The 27994-nt window shown below is 35.2% G+C and overlaps 7 protein-coding genes across 57 annotated transcripts; 2 read left to right on the plus strand and 5 right to left on the minus strand.

The window, feature by feature from the left end:
- Positions 1-4441: 4441 nt before the first annotated feature.
- On the minus strand, positions 4442-12486 carry LOC104751454 (uncharacterized). Of its 50 annotated transcripts, none has more exons than XM_087491183.1 (38): positions 12315-12486; positions 12084-12152; positions 11936-12005; positions 11779-11824; positions 11573-11711; positions 11377-11478; positions 11234-11276; positions 10954-11162; positions 10821-10855; positions 10691-10746; positions 10472-10597; positions 10303-10357; positions 10140-10188; positions 10009-10045; positions 9841-9895; positions 9715-9757; positions 9366-9519; positions 9247-9287; positions 9029-9092; positions 8860-8951; positions 8697-8742; positions 8474-8614; positions 8278-8379; positions 8130-8181; positions 7890-7991; positions 7577-7794; positions 7467-7504; positions 7122-7239; positions 6957-7019; positions 6772-6837; positions 6570-6686; positions 6350-6374; positions 6130-6261; positions 5912-6030; positions 5737-5837; positions 5552-5632; positions 5314-5441; positions 4442-5138 (listed from the first exon to the last, which is right to left on the minus strand). In XM_087491183.1, exons 24-27 carry the CDS (start codon positions 8172-8174, stop codon positions 7489-7491), a joined length of 381 nt encoding a protein of 126 aa, XP_087347309.1. In that variant the 5' UTR covers positions 8175-8181; positions 8278-8379; positions 8474-8614; positions 8697-8742; positions 8860-8951; positions 9029-9092; positions 9247-9287; positions 9366-9519; positions 9715-9757; positions 9841-9895; positions 10009-10045; positions 10140-10188; positions 10303-10357; positions 10472-10597; positions 10691-10746; positions 10821-10855; positions 10954-11162; positions 11234-11276; positions 11377-11478; positions 11573-11711; positions 11779-11824; positions 11936-12005; positions 12084-12152; positions 12315-12486; the 3' UTR covers positions 4442-5138; positions 5314-5441; positions 5552-5632; positions 5737-5837; positions 5912-6030; positions 6130-6261; positions 6350-6374; positions 6570-6686; positions 6772-6837; positions 6957-7019; positions 7122-7239; positions 7467-7488. The 50 variants fall into 50 exon arrangements, with proteins under 50 accessions (XP_087347309.1, XP_087347301.1, XP_087347300.1 ...); XM_087491175.1 differs by having other exon boundaries at positions 5912-6027; positions 8860-8957; positions 11234-11280; XM_087491174.1 differs by having other exon boundaries at positions 5912-6027; positions 8860-8960; positions 11234-11280.
- Positions 12487-13587: 1101 nt separating this feature from the next.
- Positions 13588-15680, minus strand: LOC104751457 (uncharacterized). The gene is made up of 6 exons (XM_010473402.3): positions 15079-15680; positions 14638-14837; positions 14395-14535; positions 14240-14320; positions 14014-14138; positions 13588-13911 (listed from the first exon to the last, which is right to left on the minus strand). The coding sequence occupies exons 1-6, from the start codon at positions 15299-15301 to the stop codon at positions 13863-13865; spliced, it is 819 nt and encodes a 272-aa protein (XP_010471704.1). The 5' UTR covers positions 15302-15680; the 3' UTR covers positions 13588-13862.
- Positions 15681-15985: 305 nt separating this feature from the next.
- LOC147925884 (F-box protein At3g07870-like) lies at positions 15986-17137 on the minus strand. Its single transcript, XM_087492801.1, has one exon. The coding sequence runs from the start codon at positions 17135-17137 to the stop codon at positions 15986-15988; it is 1152 nt and encodes a 383-aa protein (XP_087348927.1).
- Positions 17138-17830: 693 nt separating this feature from the next.
- On the plus strand, positions 17831-19261 carry LOC104753864 (uncharacterized). The gene is made up of 4 exons (XM_019238002.2): positions 17831-18055; positions 18174-18276; positions 18367-18431; positions 18543-19261. Exons 1-4 carry the CDS (start codon positions 17903-17905, stop codon positions 18654-18656), a joined length of 435 nt encoding a protein of 144 aa, XP_019093547.1. The 5' UTR covers positions 17831-17902; the 3' UTR covers positions 18657-19261.
- Positions 19262-19996: 735 nt separating this feature from the next.
- LOC104751458 (uncharacterized) lies at positions 19997-21286 on the plus strand. 2 transcript variants are annotated; one of them, XM_010473403.3, is made up of 3 exons: positions 20019-20480; positions 20564-20650; positions 20755-21286. In XM_010473403.3, exons 1-3 carry the CDS (start codon positions 20142-20144, stop codon positions 21073-21075), a joined length of 747 nt encoding a protein of 248 aa, XP_010471705.2. In that variant the 5' UTR covers positions 20019-20141; the 3' UTR covers positions 21076-21286. The 2 variants fall into 2 exon arrangements, with proteins under 2 accessions (XP_010471707.2, XP_010471705.2); XM_010473405.3 differs by lacking the exon at positions 20564-20650 and having other exon boundaries at positions 19997-20480.
- LOC104751460 (tubulin beta-1 chain) lies at positions 21276-23891 on the minus strand. The gene is made up of 3 exons (XM_010473406.3): positions 23209-23891; positions 22232-22501; positions 21276-22139 (listed from the first exon to the last, which is right to left on the minus strand). Exons 1-3 carry the CDS (start codon positions 23603-23605, stop codon positions 21460-21462), a joined length of 1347 nt encoding a protein of 448 aa, XP_010471708.2. The 5' UTR covers positions 23606-23891; the 3' UTR covers positions 21276-21459.
- A 1207-nt stretch (positions 23892-25098) lies between these two features.
- LOC104753866 (monocopper oxidase-like protein SKS1) lies at positions 25099-27768 on the minus strand. The gene is made up of 8 exons (XM_087493149.1): positions 27467-27768; positions 27259-27368; positions 26897-27167; positions 26560-26662; positions 26094-26454; positions 25657-26022; positions 25495-25573; positions 25099-25403 (listed from the first exon to the last, which is right to left on the minus strand). The coding sequence occupies exons 1-8, from the start codon at positions 27602-27604 to the stop codon at positions 25194-25196; spliced, it is 1638 nt and encodes a 545-aa protein (XP_087349275.1). The 5' UTR covers positions 27605-27768; the 3' UTR covers positions 25099-25193.
- Positions 27769-27994: the final 226 nt, after the last annotated feature.

Genomic DNA, 27994 nt, shown 5'->3' on the forward strand with positions numbered 1-27994 from the left:
GTGTCGAATGAGAACTTGGAGGCTTCTATTTATAGCCCAGCCCTCCTTTGGATGGGCAACCGACCCCATTATTCGGTCTAGAGTCTCTAGACTATTCTTTTTTTTTTTTTTCATGGACAATAATTGCTTTCGAAGTTTCGGTAATATACTAGTTAATTATGATAGCAAGTAAGTACTTTCCAACAGTTGCTGATGGTCACAACCAAAAGATGCACACATTATCTTTTTGTTTTAAAAAGTTTATTGAGAAAAGTATAAATAAATCTATTTCAATAATTTTTTTTTTTGACAGTTGATGATTAATATATGAAAAATGGTTAGTAGCAATATATAGCATATGGTTTAGGGGTACATTGTATAAGATTTATTTTCTCTTTTTCGAATGGGTCGGTTGGTGCGTATAAAAGTTTTGGAGGACGCGGAGAAGAGAATATTGTGGGGGGGGAAGAGAATATTGTGGGGGGGGGGGGGAGAAGAAAAGAAGGATGTATTATTAGTGGTCTCTTGTTTTAATTTGATCAATGGATTCGGTATCATTTTCTTTTTTCCAGCGAATTTTTATTATAAAATTTTGTTTAAAAATTCAATGTTTTTATGTGAATCCTGCTTTAGATATAACTAGAAGCCAATGTATTACTGCGTAAGTGTAAAGACTTCTTTGATGTACATATACCTAAACTCTATTATTGGTTTCGCTTTTGGGTTTGGTAAGTTTTTGGTTCTACCAACAAATCTTGATAATGATAATTTACTCGAACGATTGAATTTTGACTTCCTTAGTGAGCTTTTTTTTTGAGTAACATAAACTAATACGTTGACGTATACACTGACTCGTTCCGGTTTTTGAAGTAAATATTTACGCTCTTTTTACGATGAATGATTTACTGATTTGTGAGAGGTCATAAAAAAGAAAAAAGATTTACTTATTTGTGAAAAAGTGGAAAACTATATTTTTCTGTTTGCTTAGATTTACTGATTTACGCTTAGATCCTTTAATTCGAATTTGTCTCTGATGAGTTATTATATAACAAATTTTTTCATGTAGTTACTAAGCATTTGAGCCAACACGACAAATTTTTTTTTTGCTAAGAATGTAAATATCTCATTGAAATGAAAAAGGTTTAGGTTTACAATCATGGATTATAATCCTATAGAAATGGTCCCATGGCAAAAAAAGGTAAAAACATGGAGGCATAATTCATAAACATGATCTCAGTCCACAAATTTTTATAAACATGGAAGCATAATTCATAAACAAGAACACCACAAATTTTTTAAAATTTCAAAAGTATTTTGGTTTTTGGGTGGATGATGTCAATGCTCAACTTTTAGTTTTCTTTTGTGTTGATCTCCGTTGTTTGGGGACTCCTATCACAACTGGTAATTAAGAAACAAAAACGAAGAAATGTAGGGAAAAAAATAAAGAAAGTGGAAGGACTCTAATTGTAAGGAATTAGCTAATGATGGAAATGAGTTAGTAGAAGAGTTGATAAAATTGAGACAAGAAGGATGAGGGGATGTAGACGTGAGTGGTCCTTTGTATGAAATACTTCTTTCATATTACAGCTTGCACTTCTTCTTATAAGATAATGACCCACAATTTCGTCTTTATATTATTTCCTCTTCTTTAATTTTCAATAAATTGGTTTCTAGATCAGCCGTTATGTGTTGTCTTAACAATACCATTTTGTATACTTCTTATGGTCCACTCTTTGTTGTTGTTTTTTTTTTTAATTTTTTTTTACTTGTTACCAAAATATAACGTTCTTCAGCACATACAATCCCCAACATAAATATCGTATTAGATTAGTCCATATGGTATTATGCTTCGACGTTGTTATTCATTTAATAAAAAAAACCATGCTTAGGTTTGCAAGAATGAGAAATAAGAAAAAGATAAAATAAAATAAAAATAAAAAAACGGTGACAAAAGCAAAAAAAAAGCTTTCGAGACTCGCAAAATGGTGTTGCAGTCTTTCAGATGCAATTGGCCACTACGATTGAATTATTCTCAATGAACTTTTAGGCAAACAAATCTCTGAATACTACAAAAGGGTTTGAATACATGGTTTCAGATTGTTGCACTTAACCAGTGGACTACTTTTTTTTTTTTTTGCTTTCTTAAAGGAATCTTTAGGAGCCATCAATTTATATACATGATGCGGTCCAAAACTAATGCTATACTGAAAATAAAGCTACCACAGCTCTGTGTATTGTTGTAAGGAGCTGGGAAAAAGATACCACATTTTAAAAGACTTCGTTTCGATATGCAATACAAATCAGCGTCGACATAAAATAATATATAGAATATCAATAGAAATAATAAAGTAATGAGAAATAGGTAGAGACGTAGAGAAGATGAAAAATGTGACATATTATAATTTATAAATTGAAGTTTCGAAATAATAGAGAAACTGGAAAGGTATAGAAAGAGAGAGGTCGTCAGGTCATGGATCGTCTGTCTAGTGTTTGGCTTTTTCACCAACCTTATCGTCGGACTCTAATACCATCCACACGCACATAGCACACTTTTATACAAATTATAATCTTAAAATTTGTTGACGAACATATTTTCTTATGCATGAAAATGTCACTTCAGTTATCATGACTATACACATAATACCACACATGGTAGTCGTTCCATTGAAAGTATACGTTATGTCAAATCTATATTTACACCTAACTTACACTGTTTTAAGTGTACGATGATTTATAACTTTACTATTATTGAACAATTATCACATTCGTTTTCTTAAACTGTCATTAAATTAACCCGAAAGGATTCCATAAAATTCATTAAAATATCATTAATTAGCCAGCAATGATCTTCATCGTACTTGTTGATAATATCATTAATTAGCCGAAAGGGATCAACTTGATATACTAAGGCATAATTAGGGACATACAGAAAACAATATACTAAATCACAATCGAAGTAAACTAAAATCTACAAAAAAAAAAAAAACCAAAATTGAGGTTTTTAATACTATTTTTAGTTTTTTTTTTCAAAGATACTAATAAAATATATTTTTTTCAAAAATATTACAAAATTGAACAATTTTTTTTAATATTAAAAACTAATCCCTAAATTCTAAACACTAAATCATACCACCTAAAAACTAAACATAAATATAAAATTGTCAACCTAAACCTCAAAAAAAATTCTACACTCTTACAAATCATTTTTTTTTTGTGCTTGTGGTATTTTTGGAAAAAAAAACTTAAGTGTGGTATTTTGAAAAATTCCTCATATATATATATATATATATATTCTGATAATTGGCAATAATACATATTTTACAAACATTTATCTCCTTAAATGTTTGGATATCACGATCGCCATTCATTTATAAAAATATAAGAAATTGCTCTTCTTCCTCGTAAAATATGAGACTTTATATTTATTAAGTACGAAAATGGAAGTAGCCTTTTACATGGCTAATGTATTAAAAAGGGAAAGAAAATTTAAGAAAAAGTGATAGATAAGTGAGTTCTTACGACAGCTGTGAAGTGTTGTTTATTCACATTCATAGCTGTTAAATAGCTAAATGCCAACTTTTATGTGATCTCTTTTTTACTTTATTTTGTTTTCATCCGAATCCATTAATACAATAGAGATATTTTATAATACTGTTTGATTGATATTGTACGAATTACTACTGTTTGATTGAAATTGTACGAAGCTAATGTAATTTTTTTGTTTTATAATGTGATTTTGAAATCATATTGTTGCTATGTCATAATCCGAATTCAACTTTAATCATATGCAGCACCTGTCGTAGTAGTATACAGTATTTACCGAAATTAATAATGCGATTCTCAAAATAAATCGTCAGAACATATATGATCGGGATGGTAATATATAAACAAATGGAAGAAATGAAAAGAAACGCATAATCTATTAGTCAAAGGAATTTGACGTCTTTATGTTTTGTTGCATCTTTATCTCTTAATCACTATTTGACAGACGAAACACAAGCTACAACGAACTTGATGCGTGGAGTTCTATTGAGAAAGTTTGTCGAAACACTAGCTACAACGAACATGATGCGTAAAGGTCTATTGAGAAAGTTGGATCCTTCGGTGACCTTTTCGATGGTCATTCTGACAAAACGATGTCAACATGTGTATTATGTTTGGATCAAACTATCTATACCATCCAACAATATCTATTAATATTATTCATTCGAACTAATATATACGAATTCTGATATCTAGTAAGTTATTATACTTAGAAAACCCCAAAACAAAAAAAAGTTGGAATATTAGGTGAGATGATTACAGAATCCAGCTGTAGCCGCCGCCAAAAGAGTCGAATCGCTACAAAGAAAGAAACAAGTTTGGATAAGCTCAGACTTGAGAATTTTTTGATTTTTTTTTTCAGTTATAACAACTCACCAAAGAAAAAGCTTAAATAGCTAGAAAGAACAAACAATAGCAATAGCATCAATCATCATCGCTCTTGAATTGTAAGTATGTAACTAATGTATTTCGTTTGTAGGGAAAAGAAAAAGTCGAGAATAGTTACACCAAAGAGATATTTGACACGACCGTCTAGACTTCGCAATTGCTGGGTTTAGCTGTTTAGGTGATGTTATATATAACTTGGTTATACCATATTTGGGTATACTTGTTAAGACTGTCACCTACCTTTTCACACTTTTCTGATGACTGCTGTCTTTGGCTTGAGACAACTGTGACTGTTTTCTTTGGCCTAAGTGCAGATGGATTCTTCAGCAGACTAGCTAATCTTTCTAGCAGTAGTTGTTTGGGTGTACAAGCACGAGGAACGTCGCATCCCAACGGCCATTCATCTCACTTAACTGCAATACCATAACCTAGAACATGCGGTCTTGATTTTGTTGTGCTTTGTGCACTCGAAATTGTTGGGAAACGGCTTACTTGTGAACTTCTTATTTCTTGGTCTTTGAAGGCTGTAATTGGGAAAATAGAGTTGAAGCTCATGGTTCTGACGGCTTTCTTTCACTCTTCTGATCCATTGTTATTCCATCTACATCAATTTCTTGAGTTTCCCCATTTCTTAACATATCACTCCGAGTCTCCGATAAATCCACCTCCGAGGCTCCAATAAAACCATCAATGGTATATTACGAACAAATCATTCAAGAGTCGTCGAACTAAAAGAAATAGTAAAATATTATCAATTCAGTAAATAAACATTTTGGTGTTGCAAAAGATGCCCATCTCTCCTTTACTTTCAAATATCTTTGGGTGATTCGATGTGAATCTAAGTTAGATTGAGAGAGGGATAAATGAAGTAAATAGTACTAAAATACACCACTTCAGTAGTACCTTTTTGTTCAAAGGTTTTGCTTTAGAATGTGTTGCCTTCTTGAGTTCCTCTTGCAGAAGTTGTTTGTTTAGTACGACGAGTTCGCATTGTTTGGACCACATGGCTCGTTGGTTTAGTAAGGCTAGGCCTCCAATCATAATGACGCGTGCAGGAAAACAGAGTCAGATTAGATGAAATATAATGAAGTGTTTCATGCATAGATACAAATTTTCTAGGGGGTGAATAGAAGCTTCAAACCTGCTTACACACTTCATTTGAAGCTACTGGAGATGTCTTTGCATGCTGGTTAGCCCTTGCCATTGTTTGAAGATGAAATTCCTGCAACAGTAAGTAACGAAATATCCTTGCAGATTAGTTAAACAATTTCATTAAACTATGAGTCTGTTATAAAGCCATGATACTCTCAGATGAAGGGTATTTACCTGAAAATTCTGGCAGATGTGGTGTACTTCTTGGAACTTGGGTGTTAACTTGATATTTCCTGAGCTTGCTTTGTGTTGTAGCTACTGGTCCTAACACGACTCTTTATCATGCAATAATAAGAAGGGTTAAAAGTAGTTGACGTTAAACAATAGTGAGGGATGACTGTTACAAAACCTTGAGGGTTTTTTCTTCTTCTTCTTGGACGTTTGCTCATAGTATCATTCATGGAAGTTTCACATGGTCTCTAGGCTTGAATGATGATCTCATTGATCTGATTCAAGGAACCGAAGCTGCTGCATAAATAAAAATATGAAATTTCTTGAATTGAGAGATTACTAGAGTCAACGCAATTACTAATTTTGTAAAAGTAAAGAGATTTTGATGTTACTTACAGAGCAAGAAGTGGATTCTTCCATCGTTGGGTCATAATTGGATCATCTAGCTTTTGTCAAGTCTTGGCCTTGCTTTAATAGATTGCTTCAACACATGATTGCCTTTGGCTTGAGATAACCGTGACAAGTTTTCTGGCAAAGTGCGTTGATTCATCATCAGACAACTTTTAATCAATCTCAAATCGAAGAAACTCCAACAGATAAAATGATTCGTTAGTACCCATATCTTAACTCATCACTCAGACCTGCAATCAAAACCATCAATTGTATCAAGAAAAAATCAGTGAAGAGTTGAACTGAAAGAGGCAACAAATATTAGTAATTCATAAAGAAAGAAAATTGGTGTTGCAAAGGATCTAGGTGATTTGATGTGATTCCAAGTTAGATAGAGAGAAAACAAATGAAGTAAGTAGTACTAAACTACATAACTTCAGTAGTACCTTTTTGTTCAACGGTTTATCTTTGAATTTTGGTGCCTTAAGTTCTGCAGTAGTTTATTTGGAGCACATGGCTACAAGGCTCATTGGTTCAGTAAAGTGAGGCCTCCAATTATTATTCTGCGAGCAAGTAAAACAGAGGCATATTAGATGGCATGAAATCAAGTGTTTTATGCATACAAACAACTTTTCTAGAGGTGAAGACGTTTAAGCTATTGAAGACGTTTATGCATGATGGGTTAGCCCTTGCCATTGTTTGAAGATTAAAATCCTGGAACAATAAGAAATGATATCCTTGCAGATTAATCAAACAGTTTCATTAAGCTATGAGTATGTTATCTAGTCTTGATACACTAGATGAGTCCGAATTTGTAACAATTTGGCTCCTACCAGTCTTGACTTTCCACCATCTAGCCTTTGCTTTAAGATGGCTTGACTATAACACTCGTTTCCCTGCAATGAAGCAATCAACACACACACGATAAACTAATTACAAGTTAAACGTTAAACAAGATTTGGGTATCAGAATAGTAATTAAGAATCAACGTAAGCTACCTTTTTCACATTTTTCTGAAGGCTGCCTTTGGCTTGAGCTATTTTTGTAGCAGTTTGCTGCTTCTTAAGGTCCACGCACAGTGGTGGTATGGTAAGGGATGTTCTCCTTGTTTTCTATCTGCTCACAAAAAGAAAAGAAAAAAGAATTAGACTTAAATACAATACCATCTCAAAAAGAAGGATATACAGAACCAGGCATCAGCGGCCTTGTTGTTGACCTATGTGCTTGCTTCGGTTGGAGAATTATATAAAATTGAATTGATGCAGTTATATAGACATTCTTGATTTGGTTAAAATATTGTTCAACTTCCCTTTTCCCATTTGATGTTAATTCCTGAGGCTTACTTTGTGTTGTAGCTACTAGTTTCTAACTGCTCCTTATCCTGAAAATAGTAAGAATGGTTAAAACAATGTAGTTGACCTTAAACAAAAGTGACGGATGATTGAAACAAAACCTGGAGGTGTTCTTCTTATTAATAACAAAGCTCAGATCATCTTCTTCATTACCAGAAAGCGGCAAAAGGTAACAGAGCAGAGGTGGCGATGAAGAGTACGGAGCTGGCCAATAGATTCGCCGCCCTTGATCTGTTAGGATAATGCCACTAGGCCCTAGGTTTTTCGAGTTGCGATCAGTGTAAAAAATATCAAGGGTTAGCTTGCCAAAAAGCTCCACCTGCATCCAAACCAAACCGTTAGTTAAAACTTTATTTGTTCCCCATTAAAGAACACTATTTTTTGTCTTTAATAATAAAAGAGATCATCTTACACCTCTTTGTCAGAAAGATATATGAGAAGCAATCTGAGCTCAGGGGATGCAATATCCGCACACATAAACTTGACGTTCTTGTAATGTCTATTGACGGTTTCATTCTACAAGAAAGAATGAATGCAGCATTTAAGATTACACGTCATGAAGCAAAGAAGGGACGAAACATAAACTAAGAAGGTGAATCAAAATAGGAAACCTTCTTAATGACCTATCAATGAAGTCAAGAGCAATCAGTTTACCTTTTGAGCCAATTCACCAGTAAATCTACCGAGCTTGTTGAGCATGATATCTCTAAGTCATCAGAGAGATTATGAGAGAGTTAGAAGACAAGAGAAATCTCTAATATATAATGAAATAGTCAAACATTTGTGGTGGAGTTTTACTTACACAGATGGTAAAGCAGAGGATTTAGAAGAAGACGAACTTGTTGAGGTACCTCTCCGACTCCACCAGTCTTCAAACCATCTCTCAGACCTACATCTGCTGCTGCTGCACAATACAATAACAAATAGAGGAAGAAACGTCAGAGAGAAAGAGAGTAAAGATTCAAATGGCATTGAAGGAGACAAAGAGTATGGGATACCTCAGGACGTTCTTCCTTGTCTAAGATTAGAAGCTCGAGCGTATGGGATACCTGAGGACGTTCTTCCTTGTCTGAGATCAAAAGATAGAGAGTCAAGCATCATATTTAGCTTCAACAGTCAAATAAGCCGAATGCTCAATCCTGTAATTCAAAACACACACCACAACTCAGTAGCAAAAAAAAACATATTAAAGAGAATCATAGAATCAGAAGAAGGATGTACCTCTTGTCCAACACCAAAGCACAGATCAGTCCAAAAGTGTGAAAACCTGCAACCGAAAACCATCAATGGTGCTTCAATAAACCAAACAAATCAGTAGAAGACTTGAACTAAAAGACAAAATAAAGACACAGTAGCTACTGGTTATATATTTTCGGAGGCTTGCCTTGTGTAGTAGAAGCAGAGGATTTAGAAGAAGACGGACTAGTTGAGGTACCTCTCTGACTCCACCAGTCTTCAAACCATCTCTCCGATCTACTGCTGCTGCTGAAACGTCAGATAGAAAGAGAGTAAAGATTCAAATGTCCTTGAAGGAGACAAAGAGTATGGGATACCTCAGGACGTTCTCGAGAGTCAAGCATCATAGCTTCAACTGTCAAATCAGCTGAATGCTCAATCCTGTAATTCAAATCAAACACCAAAACTCAGTAGCAAAAATAGACAAACCATCAATGGGTATCAATCAATAAACAAAAAAAAAAAAATCAGTAAAGACTTGAACAAGAAGACACAATAAAGACACAGTAGCTACTGGTTATTTTCCGAGGCTTGCCTTGTGTTGTATCTGCTACTGGTTCTAACACGGTCATTATCCTGCAAAAAATAAGAATGGTATCAGTAAAAACGTTGTAGACCGTAAACAGACGAGTAATCCATTATAGAAACATAAACCTGGTTACTGGTTATTTCTTGAGGCTTGCCTTGTGTTCTAGCTGCTGGTTCTAACGGGTCTTAACCGAATTATAAGACAAGAAAATTCAAATTACACTCCACAGCTCAGTAGCAAAGCTCAGATTAGTCCTCACTCCTCTGAAAGTGTGAAAACCTGCAACCAAAAACCATCAATGGGGTATCAATAAACCAAACAAATCAGCAAAGAGTTGAACAAAAAGACACAATAAAGACACAGTAGCTAATGGTTATATATTTTCGGAGGCTTGTCTTGTGTTGTAGCAGCTACTGGTTCGAACACGGGTCTTAATCCTGCAAATAAAAAATAAGAGGACAAGGAGGGAGGTACCTCTCTAACTTATTTGCTCTCCTGAATTAGATGATATGGATTTCTGATCACAAACCACAACTCAGTAACAAAAACATATATATTAGAACAAATCATAGAATTAAAAGAGAACAAGGAGGGAGGTACCTCTTATCAATACCAAAGGTCAGATCAGTCCTCAGTCCTATGGAAGTGTGAAAACCTGCAACCAAAACCATCAATGGTATCAATATAAAAAATAAGTAAAGAGTCGAACTAAAAGGCACACAATAAAGAAACATAGCTACTGGTTACTGGTTATGTCATGAAGCTTGCCTTGTGTTGTAGCTACTGGTTCTAACGGGTCTTTATCCTGCAAAAATAATGATGGTTAAAAAGAACATGGTTCTATATTCACACGCTAAAACGAATATGGAACTATATTCATACGCTAAAAAGATACATACCTCTCTGACTTGTTTGTTCTCTTGTCGCTATTATACTGCTTCAAAGATTCTGAGAATTAGATGACAAGAATTTCGGATCACACACCACAACTCAGAACAAAAACATATATATTAGAACTAATCAATGAATCATAGAATTAGGTACAAGGAGGGAGGGAGGTACCTGTTATCAATACCAAGGCTCAAATCATTCCTTAGTCCTCTGGAAGTGTGAAAACCTGCAACCAAAAACCATCAATGGTATCAGTAAATAAAAAATTAGTTAAGAGTTGAACTAAATGACACAATATAGAAACGTAGCTACAGGTTACTGATTATTTCCTGAGGCTTGCCTTGTGTTCTAGCTACTGGTTCTAACGGGTCTTTATCCGAATTATAAGACAAGAAAATACAAATTACACTCCACAGCTCAGTAGCAAAGCTCAGACCAGTCCTCACTCCTCTGAAAGTGTGAAAACCTGCAACCAAAAACCATCAATGGTATCAATAAACAAAAAAACAGAAAAGAGATGAACAAAACGACACAATAAAGAATCATAGCAAGTAGTTACTGGTTATTTCATGAGGATTGCCTGTGTAGCTACTGGTTCTGACACGGCTCTTTATCCTGCAGAAATAAGAATGGTTAAAAAAACGTAAAAAGAACATGGAACTATATTCACATACTAAAAAGATGCATACCTCTCTGACTTGTTTACTCTCCTGTCGCCATTTTACTGCCTCAAGGATTTTTAAAATTAGATGACATGAATTTCTGATCACACACCACAACTCAGAACAAAAACATAAAAGGAACAAGGAGGGAGGGAGGTACCTGTTATCAATACCAAAGCTCAGATCAGTCCTCCGTCCTCTGGAAGTGTGAAAACTTGCAACCAAAAACCATCAATGGTATCATCAGTAAATAAAAAATTAGTAAAGAGTTGAACTAAATGACATAAAATAGAAACGTAGCTACGGGTTACTGGTTATTTCCTGAGGCTTGCTTTGTGTTGTAGCTACTGGTTCTAACGGCTCTTTATCCTGCAAAAATAAGAATGGTTAAAACAAAGTAGTTGACCATAAACATAAGTGATGCATTACTGAAACAAAACCTGGAGGAGTTCGTCTTCATCTTGAACGAGCTTGTTGAGCATGCTATCTTTAAGTCATCAGAGATTATGAGAGAGTCAGAAGACAAGAGAAACCTGTAATTTATAATGAAATAGCCAAACATATGTGGTGGAGTTTCACTTACACAGATGGTGAAGCAGAGGATTTAGAAGAAAGCGAACTTGTTGAGGTACCTCTCTGACTCCACCAGTCTTCAAACCATCTCTCGGATCTACTGCTGCTGTTGCTGCACAATACAATAAGAAATAGAGGAAGAAACGTCAGAGAGAACGAGAGTAAAGATTCAAATGTCCTTGAAGGAGACAACGAGTATGGGATACCTAAGGACGTTCTTCCTTGTCTAAGATCAGAAGCTCGAGAGTATGGGATACCTCAGGATGTTCTTCCTTGTCTGAGATCAGAAGCTCGAGAGTCAAGCATCATATAGCTTCAACAGTCGAATCAGTCGAATGTTCAATCCTGTAATTCAAATCACACACCACAACTCAGTAGCAAAAATATACATAGAATTAGAAGAAGGATGTACCTCTTATCAAACACCGAATCTCAGATCAGTCCGAAAGTGTGAAAATCTGCAATCAAAACCATCAATGGGGGTATCAATCAATCATTAAAAAAAAAAAAAAAAAAAAAAAACAGTAAAGAGCTGAACTAAAAAGACACAATAAAGACACAGTAGCTACTGGTTATATATTTTCGGAGGCTTGACTTGCGTAGTAGCAGCTACTGGTTCTAACACGGGTCTTCTTTAACCTGCAAAAAAATATTAAGAATGGGGTATCAATAAAAACGTTGTGGACCTTAAACATAAGACTGATGCCATAGATAAACCTTGAGGCTGGACTCTGGAGGAGTTGGTCTTCTCTTCTTCTTGGACGGTTCTAAGCTAACCCATTCAATCTAACATATGAAATAGAAAGAATCAGTCAGCAATGAAACGACTAAACCCTAGATCAATAGAAAGAGGGGATCTCCAAGAATTTCGAAGAAAAAAACAAAAAAAAAACCCTAAATGGATTAGAAAGATTGAATTTTTAGAAACAACTATCAAACGCCTCTCACTCCTCCTCTGTTTCTCATAGGGCTTGAAGAAGAAGAAGACGACGACGATGAAGAGTGATGATGACGAGAGATTGAGAGATGTATAGTGAGTTATTTATAGACTCTTGTAAAAAGATTATAAAGGGAATTAGGATCTGTTGTAAAAGAAAAGGAAATTAGTAATTTTTGTATTAAAAAAAAGGGAATTAGTAATTTTTGTATATAAACGGTTGGTTGGATTTGGAAGCAATTAAATTGTTTAGCCGTTAATGACAATTAAATAAACGCAAATAAAAAGAAAAATAAATTGGGATTTGTTGTTAAAAACAAAAAAGTAAATTAGGATTTGTTGTGAAAAAAAATGAAAAAAAAGAGAGGAAATTGTAACGGTTGGATCCTTGAATGCAAATTATTTAGCCGTTAATAATAATTAAAAAGGAAAATAAATGAGAAATTTGGAAATCTATAGCCAACAACCAACGTCGATTTTTTCCTTTTCTTCTTTTTTGTGTTTTTTTTTAAAGTCAGACGTAAATACAAACACTAAGCTTTATCCTTTTTCTTTCATTTTTTTTTAAAAACCATATTTTACCAAATAAGCAAATTATGATTAATGGACATATATAAGACAACTTTTTTTTAATGTTAAAAACGAAGAAAAAAAAATTTCAAAAAAATGACACAATTTTGTTCTTCTTTCCTAACATTTATACACACTTCTACTCGCTGTGTGGCTATGTCAGACTTGAGAAAACCAAATGTACATGTATATATCATAATCCTAATAGTATATATTTTTCCCCCCAAATTAACTTTTTCTTTTGGTTTTAAGTTTTGTGTTAACCTTAGTAAAAAATCTCTTAAGTTAATATAGATAAGTATATTACATTATTACTTATCCTTTTTTCTTCAAGTTTTTGAATAAATAACATGTACAGTTACTTTTGCCAAATTTTCAAAAAAAAAAAAAAATACAGATGTAACTGAAGAAGAGAATGGGTTAGGATCAAAGTGAAGCACTGATGATTCCATGAAATCTACTACGTCTATTGGCTTTAGACAAAATGGAAGCCGGAGAAAAAGCAAACCGAAACGAGCTGCTGAAGCTGTTGTGGAATGTAATGGAGTTTGAGAAACCTTCTTGTGGATTTGCTCACAAGACCAGGATGACAAATTAACTTCAAGAAACCTTCTTCTTCCTTCTTGTTGTTTTTGCTTTTCTTACAAGTTATTTTGAAGTTGACAACTTTAGGATCGGATCTCCTTTGGTGAATTATGAGTCAAAAACAGTTACTTTTGCCAACACCTTAAGACTATTTATGTAATAGATTAAAAAAGCTGAGAGGCTAACTAATATGTCAAAATCTCTAATCAATTATCTTTTTTTCTTTACAAGTCCTCTAAGAAAGAACAAAAAAAAAACATAAAGGAGAAAGAAAAAAAAAAGAGATTAAAGAAGAAGACTCAAAAACGATTAGCCTGCAAGACATGGAGCATTACTCCACAGTACCATAACCTTAAAACAACACCGTATCTTATTCTTCTTCTTCTCTCTATTTCACCAATATTTCACACAACACCAGATGGTAGACGAAGAACGAGCTGACCACCCATTAAACTGCCATAACAGCAAAAACATCAAATCTCAGAACACTCATCAGTGACATTATTAGATCATCCATCATATACGCGATAACAATCATAAACATTTATGATTTACCTCTTGACATAGTAGTAGCAGAAGTCTGCGAGAATGAAGGTTTGGACGATTTCAGAGAGGAGGACCATTATAGGCCAGAAACCATATCCTAAAGCTGTCAATAACCTCCCTCGAGTGTCCAAAACCTACACCATAATAATACAATCAAGTCTGCAAAGCTATATTTTATGTATGGAGCTTTTCTAATTAGGATGCGAAAAAAAAAAAAAAAAAACAAAGAAAATACCTGAAGGACCCAGTGTGCACAACTCAAGAACCTGGCTATCCCCAAAGCAAATACGTAATGTGCTGTGAATGGCTCCACGATCTGAGACAAGACATGTGTTACTAGTTTAAACCGATCAAAGGATAAAAACTGGTTTCCAAGGCTTTTCAATGTACCTTAGTGTTTTGCATGACTCTAAGTTGAGGAAGGACTGAAACAGCTTCAAGATAAACGCAGAAGGCCCAAGAAATCTTGTTGACTATATGGTGATGTGTTGATGGGTGAATAAGAACAGACAAAACAACACATGGAATTACCTGAAACCATATATGAAAAAAGCTCAATGGACAAAGACAATCTTCACAACTAGACAGCAAGTCACAACAATGTAACTCAAATCGAAAAGAACAACAACTTACGACGTAGTAGATAGCAAAATTGTCTTTGTCTTCCATGTAACTAGCTTTGAGCTTAAAACGGATCATATAGATAACCCAAAGTGTAGTCACCAGCGTAGCCGAATCAAGCAACGTGTGAATATCAAATTCCATCACAAAACTACAATACAGTCTCACCGCCAGAAACAGAGCAGTTAGCTCTTGTGACTTCAAAGATAATCCTGTCAAAATACACCATTAAAAAAAGATTGTAAATTTATCCTAATCAAGTGTTCATCAAACAATTGAAATCTCATATACACGCAATCTCTCATTCAAACCCTAATCTGATATTGGAACGGATCGGATCGGGACAAAAATCAAATTCAGAATCACTCATCCCCTAATCAAAGCCTAAACCAAGAAACCCTGAACTTTCAAAATCAAGAAATATCGAAACTTTGGGAAGAAATCGATGAGTACCAGCACAAGTCTTCTCCTTGGTGAGTTTGTAGATAAGGACGGAGATACCAAGGGCATGAACAGCCTCAGCAGCGACAAAGAGATTGTCGTGGTCATGAACGATCATTCTCAGCAAAACCAGAGCAGTCATGGCTGATACAACACCGAGAAAAGCTTTAACCTTTGGTGGTTGCCGGCGAACCCATGTCGTCACGGCGTGGATCGGCCTCTGCGCCGCCTTCATCTTTTGTCGTGGATTCGTTTCTTTTTTCACTTTCTTACCAAAAATAGAACCAGTAAAGTCGAAACCTTTTAGGACCAGATCTCTCTTTTTCGGACCGGGGTTGATTATGTTGCACGATCAGGTGACTGTATTTTTCTTTTCTTTTTTGGATGTGGAGTGGGGAAACTGGAAAAATTGGTAACGCACGCACGCACCCACCCCCACCTAGCCACCCCAGCTAAAAGTTACTCTCTTTTTCTTTTCTTCATACAACACAAAAAGTCGAGAAGTCTAACACTTTAAGACGGTGACACGTGGAGGGTTAAGTTTGTTTTAGGTGAAAATTAGATTCGTGGTAAGCCAACGACTCTGCCTCGTCTATCCCATTGGAAAACTAAAGTTAGTAATTGAATCGTTTTTTCTTTAATACTATAAATAATGTACTATATTTTTATTTTACAATATGTGTTACATGATGTAACTGGTGTGTTGCGTACAAATGACAGTTTTACAATAATGTATGAATATCTTGTTTTATGTTTTTAGGCTGTTTCATGAATCACTAAAATTATTATACCTTTTGTTATATATTAAAAAAAAATAAAGAGAAAAAGTCAAAAGCATAAGGAAACATGAATGATTTTGTAATATATTTTTAAAAGATAAATTACAGCTTTGATTTTAATCTCACAACACAAGTACAAATTAGAGAGACAAAAGGCCATCAGTATAATGACAAAGCTGTAACTCTCCGCATGATATACCCCCAACGTCCTCCACTTCATTCTTGCTCGTGTAATAAATATGTATCTTACTCGGAAACAGAACCTGGAAGATCACACAATCAGATTGTATATCATGAATCATGATCGGAAACGTTGGATAGTAAAGGGTGAATGTTTTCTTGAGCTCGATACTGTGCATTTTGATCCAAGCATATCCATTTGAGCCACTCTTCATCATCCAAAGCTCCATTTTTGGTGCAAAAGAATTGTAGTCTACTACCCAGAGATTCCCTCTGATTCCACATAAGCTAAAACGGTGCTTACGGTTGTCTTCAAAACATGGCGGTGGAGGCAGAACATAGAACTTCTCTTGTTCTAAAGAGAAAGACACGATCTGTGGAACATTTTTTGTTATCCAATAAAGGAACCCATCGGCTTGAGCTGGAGGGTATGGTTCTAGAAGGTAAGGACACTCTTGTTCTTGTGATTTCCATGGTGAGATCTCGAGATGATGATTGCAGTTTCTTCCTGTGATTGTGAGAGTGAGTATCTCGAATTTGCAGATTGGGTGATAAGGAAGGAAAAATCTGATGATTTTGTATTGTAACGTTGAGGAAACGAAGCCGAAGGAGACAACAGAAGAGGAAGAAGAAGAAGATGTGGAGGATTGTGGTATTTTTAGGAGTTTTTGGTTAATAGGGTCGAATAGAAAATGTTCCTTGTCGATCAAGATACAGATAAACTGATGGTTAGAAGAGAAGACTCTGATTCTTTCTCCAAGGAAGCGTTTTGTGATGGGTTTTAGTGTTTGCTCATTTTCACGATAAGCTTCCGGGAGACGGTCTGTGTAAAAAGCTTTGAAAGCAGTGAGAACGGCGAGAGAAATGTCGTTGGGTTTAGTGAAGAGGAAGAGTTTGAGATATACGGTTTGGGATCCGTGGGAACCGGCGGTGAAGGCGGTTAGGATAGAGAAGGAGTTTAGGGCATGGCGGTGGTGGAGACGGAGGAGGTAGGGTTCGGAGATTAAGGAGTTAAACTGCTTTGAAACTAATCGGAGGGTTTGTAATGTTTTGCCCGGAAGAAAAGACAAGATTTTGAGAATTACTTCAGGAGGCAGAAAGGAAGAAAACATCTTTACAAGGTAAAATGGAGAAATGTGTGTTTATTAATGATTTGTATATGCTTGTTCGCCAAGGATTGATCATGTTAGGAAGTTAAGAATGAGAAAATCAAGTAATTCCAATTTACTTTTATTTTTTTTATAAATTTTAGATTTGATAGAATCTTTTTAAATAGGGAGATTAAAAAAAAATAGTAACCTAATTATTTTTTTTTTTTTAACGTTTATTTTATTTTATTTTTTTCTCATTTTTTAACGTTTATTTATCATCATCAAATTGTATCAAATTTACAAAAGAGTTTACAAAGTTACAAAAGAGTTTGTGACACATATGAGCACCTCTCGTATTGTGAAACCATTTTTCAGAAAAGGTAAAAGAAAAAAAACTGTTAATCCTAATGTGTGAATGTTTTGAAAATTCAAACTCATGCTATAAATGTTACCACTTCATCATCTTCAGAAAGCGAATTAATACTATTTAAAATAGTCTACTTCTATCGATTATTTTTACAATTTCCTCTAGATTCTTTTCCACACTACACTTCCCCATATATTTTTTAAACTCTAAATCAAAATATTAAAAAAAAAAAAATTGCATTTAGGCTTACACTACTACTAATCATATGATTTGAACATAACACGTTCCCTAATTATAGTGCATTAATTGGAGGGGAATTAAAACAGTTACGAGTAGATCGAGTTTACTAGTTTAGATTAGAAACACAGGCTCTCTCTAACCTCAACATCGGGAAAGTGTTTTTTTTTTCTTTCTTCTAAATGGGTTCCAAAGATTCTTCAGATAAGGAGATGAAATGGAATATAATCTTCAACAGTTTGGTCGAGATCCTTCGGAAAAACGAAGAAAAGCTTCGAGCTCAGGTTAAGCGTCAGGTCTCTGATGCTCAGAGTTATAATGATAAACTCTCTCTGGTAAGTGGTAACCAAAAAAAAAAGCATCAGGTCTCCCAGAAATTTATGGGTTATTTTAGTAAAAACACTCAGAAACTTTTATAAGGAATTTTTTGTAATTTTCTCTTTGATTATTCAGATGAAAAAGGAAATTGAAGACATGAACATGATGCGGCGGGTTGAGATCGCTAATTACGATATATTCAAGGAAAGAGATCGTTTGTCTTGCGAATCGCAATTAGGTGAGAGCAATTTGTTTGGATTTTCACATGATTATGATGTTTTTAGAAAGTTTGCTCCTTTACTGTTTTGTATATTATTGTAAATTTCAGAACATGCTCAGAAAGAGTTGGATTACTTGAGAGCTTGGTTTGATTTCCTCATTCTGAGTACACATGTATGTTAAAGTTTTCAACTTTTGTTTTCTTAAAAGTTCTGTCATATGCTTATCGATTTGTAGGAGATTGAAAATATGTTTCTTTTTTTTTTTTTTTTTGTATTGTGGCAGAAGGAAACTAGTGATTCTGGTGGAGATGCGGATTGTAAATTATTGGAAGACAAACTCAAGAAACTGAAGCTTGAATTTGAAGGGGGATGTGAGGTACCTACACTAGTACAATAATCCGGGTTTGCTTGGAGTCAATTCAAGTGCATCGAAAGCGGATTCACTGATAAGTTAATGAGGAGAGACGAGGAGATCAAACAAGCTACTAAGAACATATTAAGTCTTGTAACTATGCAGGAGCAGCTTCAATCATCTAATCATGAGAAAGATAGGATCATTTCAGGATTGATGGCTAAAGTAGCTGAATTGGAAGACAAGGTTAGTAAGAAGGAGGAAAGGCCTGTAGTAAAGACGCCATTAAGGAGGTCTCCTAGGCTCAACAGCCCTCGTAAACAATAGCAACTATGTAGAGACTAAGAAAGAGCCCTCTACATAGTTGCTATTGTTTACAAGTTAAGATCGGGTGGGTTGCAGTTGCAACTATGGGGAAACAAGGTTTGGAGGTCTGGTTTGCCACACACTAAGGAAGTACTCTCTTTGATTTTTTTTATCAAATGTTTTAACAAGGTTTTAAAGCTAAAGAAGCACTTGATGTAAAAACCTTTTTCGAATAAATTTTACATTTTATTCAAAAAAAGAAAGGAAAAAATAAAAAGAAAGAGCTGTGTTCTGTTGTAGAATGTAGTAATAGTGCAGTTAAGTGGACATGGTTTGCTTACTAATTGAATGCATATATGTTAACAAATATTGTATGGTTAACATTTAGTTCTTGCAAAAAAAAAAAAAAAAAAAAAAAGAAATCATTTGGTTATTGGCTGGTAATGTTGAATGTTATCTCTATAGTCATCCATTGTTTATAGGAAAACACTTGAACCAAAATCTCAAGTCAAAACCAGATTGTTTTAGTACAAGACTCGGATCAGGTCTTAAACTTGACGAAATATCCCATTTTTTATGCAGTAGTTGCAGGTCTTAGTAACCACAGTTCGTTGACATGTCCTAGGTAAATAAATGGACACATAGAATAATTAGATATTTGAATTTTGGTTCTTTTATAGAAGCAAAATTTCTTTGAGCAAGCAAATGAAACTTGGTGACCTAAACTCTCTCTATAAACAGAAAAAAACTATACAAAAAAATTACTAACTTGTTAAACGCATCACTTCAAACATTATTTTAATCAGAACAAAATCTAGTGAGGTTTGTGAAAATTATCAGAAATAATATTGTGTTTAGAAAATAAAAGCAAACTTAGCATTTTTGGGGATTAATTCGATTTTTTTTAATTCCAAAATTGACAAAAAAAAAATGTTAAATGGCTAAAAAGTTAATTACAACGAAAACTAGAAACCCAAAAATCAAAAATAAGAAACAAAAAAAATGTACTGACACGTGTCATAAAGCTAGACCATCAACACTACGAGATATGTGAAAAAAAAAACAAATAAAACGAAACCAAATCTTCAGAAAAAGATTTATCTCTCTCATATTATTAACCCAATCGTTTCAAGCAGCCGAAGAGAAGAGAAGAGACAGAGTCTATCAGAAAACAAAATCACTCGTGTCTCTTCCCTCATTCACTACTAAAAAAAAACCACAACAATGTCGAAGAAGAAGAAACAGAGTCTATCAATGGAAGAAGATAACTATGGTAAAGGCAAAGGCAAGAACGAAGATTCCTATTTCGATAGAATTGACTACGAAGTTTCTTCAGTCTTATTGCAACTTTCGCACCCTGTTGTATTCTCCTCCTCCTCCTCTTCTGATTCTTCTCCTCCTTTGTTCCATAAATGGGGTCGCACTAAAAAGAGGTCTTCTTCTTCTTCTTCTTCTTCTTCTTCTTCTTCTCCTTCTCCGCTGATTAAATCGGTCGGCGATTTCGGAAGTAATTCGAGTTCTTCGTGCTTAACCGGTGAGGCCAAGAAAATCAATTCTCAAACCGTAAGTTCTTATTATTATTTCTGGTTTAAATCGTTTGATAAAATTATTATGTAATTCGCATAAATCAATCTGAGTGTCGACAGATTAAAAAAGGTTTAAAAGAAGAAGAATTTTGTACGAAAAACCAGACATCTTCTTCACAGTTTAACACATCCTGTTCTGTTCTCGAGGTGTTTTCTTTTTTTTTTTCCTTTTTTTTTTTTTTGGGAAATGTAAAGGTTTATTAATATTTGTTTCCATATTTGATAAAATATGTTGTGAATGAATATTACAGGCGGAGATGGGTTTACTTAGGGCGCAAGTTGGGTTTATTGCCCAGCCCATTAGAGTTGATCGAAATCTGCGACCGTTGATATCTGTTCATCGTACGGTTAACGTGAGTGATATCGAACGACGTAGCGGGATTGATCTGAACCTTCTTCCAGCTGCAGAGGAAGCTGGTAACGGAATCTTCCCATTGGTTGGTTTTGAGAGAGTGGCATCATCATCAGCAAGTAAAATCCAAGCAGCTGCTCAAGCAAGACAAAGAAGATTAGGTTTGATTCGATCCAAGAAGCTTTACACTAGATTCATCTCCTCATACCAACTCAAGTAGGGATGGGTAATTTTCTAAATTGTAACCTTTTTTGTCTTTTCTTTATGGGAGCTTTTTCTACCTACCTAGTGCCTAGATATATAGCAGAAAAATGTACTAGGATTTTGATACGAATATTCTCAACCAAAATTGCAAGTTTCCATTGGGAAAAAGGCAAAAGTATTGGTTGTGTATAATTTTTATAAATGCAGTTTTTAAAGGATTCTAAGAATACTTTTTTATTTATTTATGAGAGCTTAAAAGAGAGATACATTGACAAATTATTATTACAAACAATGCAAATGGCAAATACAATAAGAGAACCACAAAGTAGTAGTAGTAGTAGTAGGCATAGAGAGAAAGAGAGCTTTCAAGATTGGGCTTGTTTGTTTTCTCAATTTGAAATCAAGATTCGTAAACTTCTTCTTCCTCTTCATCCTCGTACTCACCTTCTTCATCAGCAGTAGCATCTTGGTATTGCTGGTATTCAGCGACGAGATCATTCATGTTGCTTTCAGCTTCAGTGAACTCCATCTCGTCCATTCCTTCTCCTGTATACCAATGAAGGAAAGCTTTTCTCCTGAACATGGCTGTGAACTGCTCGCTCACTCTCCTGAACATTTCCTGGATCGAAGTCGAGTTTCCCACAAACGTTGAAGCCATTTTGATTCCTGTTGGTGGGATGTCGCAGACGCTGGACTTTACGTTGTTTGGGATCCATTCAACAAAGTAAGATGAGTTCTTGTTCTGGACGTTCAAGATCTGTTCGTCAACTTCTTTTGTGCTCATCTTTCCTCTGAACATGGCCGAGGCTGTGAGGTAACGTCCGTGGCGTGGATCAGCTGCGCACATCATGTTCTTGGCGTCCCACATTTGCTGCGTCAGCTCGGGGACTGTGAGAGAGATGTACTGTTGAGAGCCACGGGAAGTCAGAGGCGCGAAACCAACCATGAAGAAATGGAGACGTGGGAATGGGATTAGGTTCACGGCGAGTTTCCTTAGGTCAGAGTTGAGTTGTCCAGGGAACCGTAGAGAGCAAGTCACTCCACTCATTGTTGCGGAGATCAAGTGGTTCAAGTCTCCAACTGCAAATGTACATACATATATGATCGTCTCAGAATTTAAGAACCAAGAGAACATTAATTTAGCTTTATTCGACACAAAACTTGGTACTTACAGCTAGGAGTACTGAGTTTGAGAGTGCGGAAACAGATGTCGTAGAGAGCTTCGTTGTCGAGGACCATACATTCATCAGCGTTCTCTACAAGCTGGTGCACTGAGAGAGTAGCATTGTAAGGCTCAACGACTGTATCTGAGACCTTTGGAGATGGGAAAACAGAGAATGTGAGCATCATCCTGTCCGGGTACTCCTCACGGATCTTTGATATCAACAGAGTTCCCATTCCTGAACCTGTGCCTCCTCCGAGAGAGTGGCATACTTGAAACCCTGTAACAATGTATCCGTAATGTCACTTATTTGAAACTAAACATAGTCCAAATGGTAGGTTTGATAAAGGACTTGTCTTTTATGTCCAGACCAAATCCAAAAAAGTATTGAGATGTTATTCTATATGAAGCCAATCATGACCCATTTTCCTATTCAATCATCTCTCAAATATGATCTGTTTCACCTCGATAGAGTCAACACAATAGTATTCTCTAAAGTACTGATTAAAAAATTTGATATGGTTAAGGCTCACGTGATATTATAACTTTTGATCCACTGTCACAAAACATTAGGGGCCACAATAACACTACCGCCAAATTAGGATATTGTCTTTTAGATTCAATGTTGTTAAAAGAAAGTAGACAAAATCTAATTGCTGGTCAATCATTAAGTGGTAACAGCTCAGTCTCAACAGTAATTAACAATCTGATTCTTGAATACAATATGAATTATTGAAACATAAGCACCGACTCACTCCACGAGCAAAACAACATCGAAGGATCATGTTCTTGATGAGATCAATGAAGAGAAACATATCAAAAACAAGATTTCAAAGAGATCATCAAGTGTAATGCGAGGATGATCAAGATTCATGAACATAGAAAAAACAAGTGAAATGGAGATCATCGGTTACGAAACATGCAACACTCAAGAGTCACGAGATATAAACAATGGAAACTAAATCAATGATTGAGAGAGATTAATACCTTGAAGGCAATCACAGTTCTCAGCCTCCTTACGAACAACATCAAGAACAGCATCAATGAGCTCAGCACCTTCGGTATATTGACCTTTCGCCCAGTTGTTACCAGCACCAGACTGACCAAAAACGAAGTTATCAGGACGAAATATCTGACCATAGGCGCCGGATCTGATACTATCCATAGTACCAGGCTCAAGATCCATGAGAACAGCACGAGGAACATATCTACCACCAGATGCTTCATTGTAATAAACGTTGATACGTTCGAGCTGGAGATCAGCGGAGTCACCGTTGTAACGTCCCGTGGGATCAACACCATGTTCGTCGCAGATTACTTCCCAGAATTTGGAACCGATTTGGTTACCGCATTGGCCACCTTGAACGTGAAGGATCTCCCTCATGATGATCGATAAAGATTTGAGATCTGAGACGAGAGAAGAGGAAGAGAATAAGAAGGCGAGAGAGAGAGAAGCGGGAGAGTGACAAAGTTGACAGAGTGGGGGAAGAAGATGGATCTTGCCAGCTATAACCGTTTCTTCTTCTTCCCCTGTTTCTTTATTCTCTGTTTTTTTTTGACTGCAACCTAATATTTTATTTATATACCAAATATCGTTTATTCAAAAAAAAAAAAAAAAGATAAAAACCTTGATATTGAAAATTCTTTGAAAGGAAAATGAATAATACTACATCATACCAATATATAATTAATTTTATTTAAGATGATTTGGAATTATATATTAAAAATAAATGTGATATCTTTTTCTTCTTATTTAGATAATATCATTAAATTTTACTATTGACTATTACAGATTTTAATTAACATCCATATTATTGTTTAAGCTCTTTTCTTTGCTTTTGGACTTTGTTAGATTTTCTTAAAGTTCCAAATAAATCATGGTCTGAAATGAGCCAAAAAGAAAATCAATATTTTCACCAATTAAAAATGTCTATATTGATAGAGAAGAAATCACATTATGGCTGTTACTTATTAGACTCGTTTTCGAATCTACTAATGACGAGTCTTCTACTTTTTGAACTATAACCATAAAAACAGTAACATATACTCATGCATTACAAGATGGGTGCGAAATGTATTCAATAACTTGTCTTGAGTCTCTTAGTTGTTGTTTTTTTTTTGTCAAACTTCATAAATTTATTCACACCCAGTGGGATACGAACCCAAGTCTCTTGGTTGTTTATAAGTGACATAGCACATGTAGCTAGATGTAATAAACGATCTGGAGATCTTGAATACATATGTCTATTTCTACGTAAACGATAAAACACAATAATTGAAATTTGAAAATCGGTTGAATTATCATAGTATAAAAATATCCTCACACCAATTGAGTTTGGATCTATCATGCAAATACTGATAACAAAACAAAATAAAAAGAATTATATGTACTCATATAGAAAAATAATAATAATGTCATAGCACATGTAGCTAGATAGATTTAGACTGTAGTAAGATCTGAGATTTGATCCAATTATTTTGGTTTTATTTTTATGTCAAGATCGATCTACTGTTTTTATACGTAACGTCAATATCAATAATTGAACTTGTAAAAAAAAAACGATCCTATTTTTATTTTTATTTTTAAACATATTCTTGTTTCCAACCATTTGTTCTTGGTAAAATTACTTGCTCCCAACTTCTTGTAAAAATGTCACTGAAGGGAACATAGAGGATATGGGAGCACGTTTCTATCGTTTTCCTATTGATACAAGTAAAATCATACAGAACTGATGTGACAAATATAGATTCAGTCAAAACAGACCTGGGCTGGGCCGGTTTTGTAGATAACAATTATGCAAGCCTTTTAACTAAAACGGCATCGTGCAGTAGTGGAACTTCTCACAATGGTCGTCTGATTCTAGTGATGCACCGATATCCCAATAGTACTTTGATGATTATAAAAGTTAATTTCTTAAAAGTTTTAACCGTTTTTTCTGTTTTTTTTTTTAATTATTGAAAATAATTAATTATTAAAGAACTCTGCCACAGCGGATGACATTATCCGGTATCGGATTTTCATCTCTAACCGGAATATTCGAAGGATCTTCTTGTCCTTCACCTTTAACTCTCATATAAAGCTCTTGACCAAGATACCACTGCTCTGCTTTCTGTGATCTCACATTCCACATTCCTTGATTATCCATAGCTATTAGTATTGCTGCCCACGAATATGGATATACCTAAACCCCAAAAAAGGAAAAAAAAAAACAAACTAAATTCTCTAGTCTAAATTCTAATACATTAATAACGAAGCTTATGATTTGATTTAACCTGAACTGTTGATCGTGAAACAGCATCCACTAAGTTATATCCAGCTCTTTTGCTCTCAGACCAAGCTCCAAATCCATATCTAACATCAACTCAAATAAAGATTAGTACACCTAATTAATCATATGACTAGACATGATTTCGATTATGACATGTAATTTTTACCCGACGACGAAGAAATTGTAACCATCGATGTGGTAACTCTGCAATTCAAACAGGGGATTCTGGAACACGATGTGGACGAAATCTCTGTAACGTATATCGACCACTGAGGTGCCTAAACTCGGTGTTTTGTTGGTAGGGTAATTCGGGAACATGTTGGGGATGATCGTGTCATTTAGTTGGAAATGGTCAACGAGCTTTAACGGTGTTTCGGGGTAGACAAACGAAACACCATTTATTGTGTAACGGAGTCTGCCGGACGATAGCATGACGTCGTTGTGTAATAATATCGTTCTGGCTACCTTTATACGTCCGTAGTGGTACGAACCTTGTGGGTTCGTTCTTGCCGCTCCAACGTTTAGGTCCATTCTGTGGGGTCACACATACACTAATTACTTTATTGATTAAGAATATGAAACTAAAAACTGATCCGAGAATACCTGATGGATTGGGCTTGTTCAACTGAGGAAGCGTAATCCCACGAAGCAGGTGCGAGTGGAACTGATCCGACCGGGTCGAGGGGGGAGTTGGGATATCGAATTAAAGCTATACCGCCAAGGTAGTAATCAGTGAACCGGGCTGTGGCCAATATGTAGTAGGCTCGGTTAATTCCAACCGGGTCGGTTTTAGCGGTGACGAGAACAGAGTATGATTGACCCACGTGGATGTCCAGGCTAGAGTAAGCACGTTTCTGAACATACGTACCCTCTGTCTCAACTAGAAGCATATCATGGTCTTGGATCCTGAAATTTAAGCATGTTTTGAGACCCACGTTTGATATTCTTAGCCTATACATTTTACCTGCCATTAAGCACAAAACAAAAGATACATTGGTGTGTTATTAGACTATTAGAGTATGACATATGACATATAGACATAGCGTAACATATTAAGAAAATAACTCACCTGGTTCAAATACAAAGAAGGTCTCTTCAGGACCACGCCCGTTAATAAGAATACCATCAGGAGTTGGCAAACTGTGACCGGTGTCAAGTGAAGCTCTCATATCCTTTCATCAAATATTTTTCAAAACAAATTACTTGTGTTATGCAAATCAACCCAAACATCTTTTACAAAAAAAAAAACTACATAACATTTTTTAGTTAATCCACAATTTTTTTCATTAAGCACATAAATTATCAATTTAGTACAAGTAAATATATATTTGTTAAAAAAAAAATATAGGAGATTACTTTGGAGTTTGGATGGTAATTGGTATACGGTAAATAAAAACAAAACTTACCGTATGGTCGGCATAGAACCAATCTCCTACCAAGATGTCGTATTCAGAGTCGGGCGTTGGGAACGGAACCGGCACAAGTTCCGGGGTATTGATTCTAATAGAACCGTATCCTCCGGCAGCTTTCTGAAGTAGAAGCGACGGAAAGTAAAAGTAGCTTCCGATCTGATCCTTCACCTGAAAACTGTACGTCCAATTTGTCCCCGGTAGTATGGGACAGTTTGTCCCTCGAACTCCATCTTGCCACGAGTTCTTCCGCAATTGTAATCCATTCCTTTAATTTTTATTTATACAGGTTTTGATAACAAATATGGCTAAACCAAAACCAATACAAAAACACACCTATTTAAGTGTGAAATATTTACCATGTCATAAGAAAGGGTTCGTTCAAGTTGTTGAAAATGTTGACGATGATGATATCGTTTGCTGTTGCATTAAGGATCGGTCCAGGAAACATGTCGTTGATCACTATGATCTGTTGATTGATCATGTATGATTTCATATATAACGACTTAAAATCATACTTTAAAAAAAAAACAAATACAAAAACATAAAACGAATCATCGATGGAACCTGCTTGTTGCCTCCAAGAATGGAACGTTGAGAATAAGAGACGACCCATTGGTACGATACGATAGGTGCAAACGCATAGCTCATATCCAAGACGACCAAAAAAGTCAGAACCAACACCTCAACAACTACATGTCTCATTGCGAAAGATTGACTTACGAAAAATATATATCTATGGAAAATTGGAAATCAAGGATCGTTGAGATGTTTGTGCTGTGTTCGAGGCAAGAAATTAGCTACATTTTTTCTTTGAAACGATATATTAATTCGATGATAACCATCATTTGGTTGTTTGAGTTAACCCTTATTTCGTGCTCTGAATATTGAATATGCTTATAAGAGTTCATGCAGTCTGCATTTTCAACCTAATTTATGGGAAACACATTTGTGCGTTTGATAAAATTCTGCTGGGCTTATTCATTATACTAAACTTTAGAGGTCCATTAAATATTTTATCGTATCTTATTAATTAGACATACGCATAAGATTTTATTGTACTGACGGGCGAAAAGGAAAAAAAAAACGTGAGGG

Source organism: Camelina sativa, chromosome 16, assembly GCF_030686135.1.
Source record: "Camelina sativa cultivar CO46 ecotype springtype chromosome 16, ASM3068613v1".
In the NCBI taxonomy this organism is placed as follows: domain Eukaryota; kingdom Viridiplantae; phylum Streptophyta; class Magnoliopsida; order Brassicales; family Brassicaceae; genus Camelina; species Camelina sativa.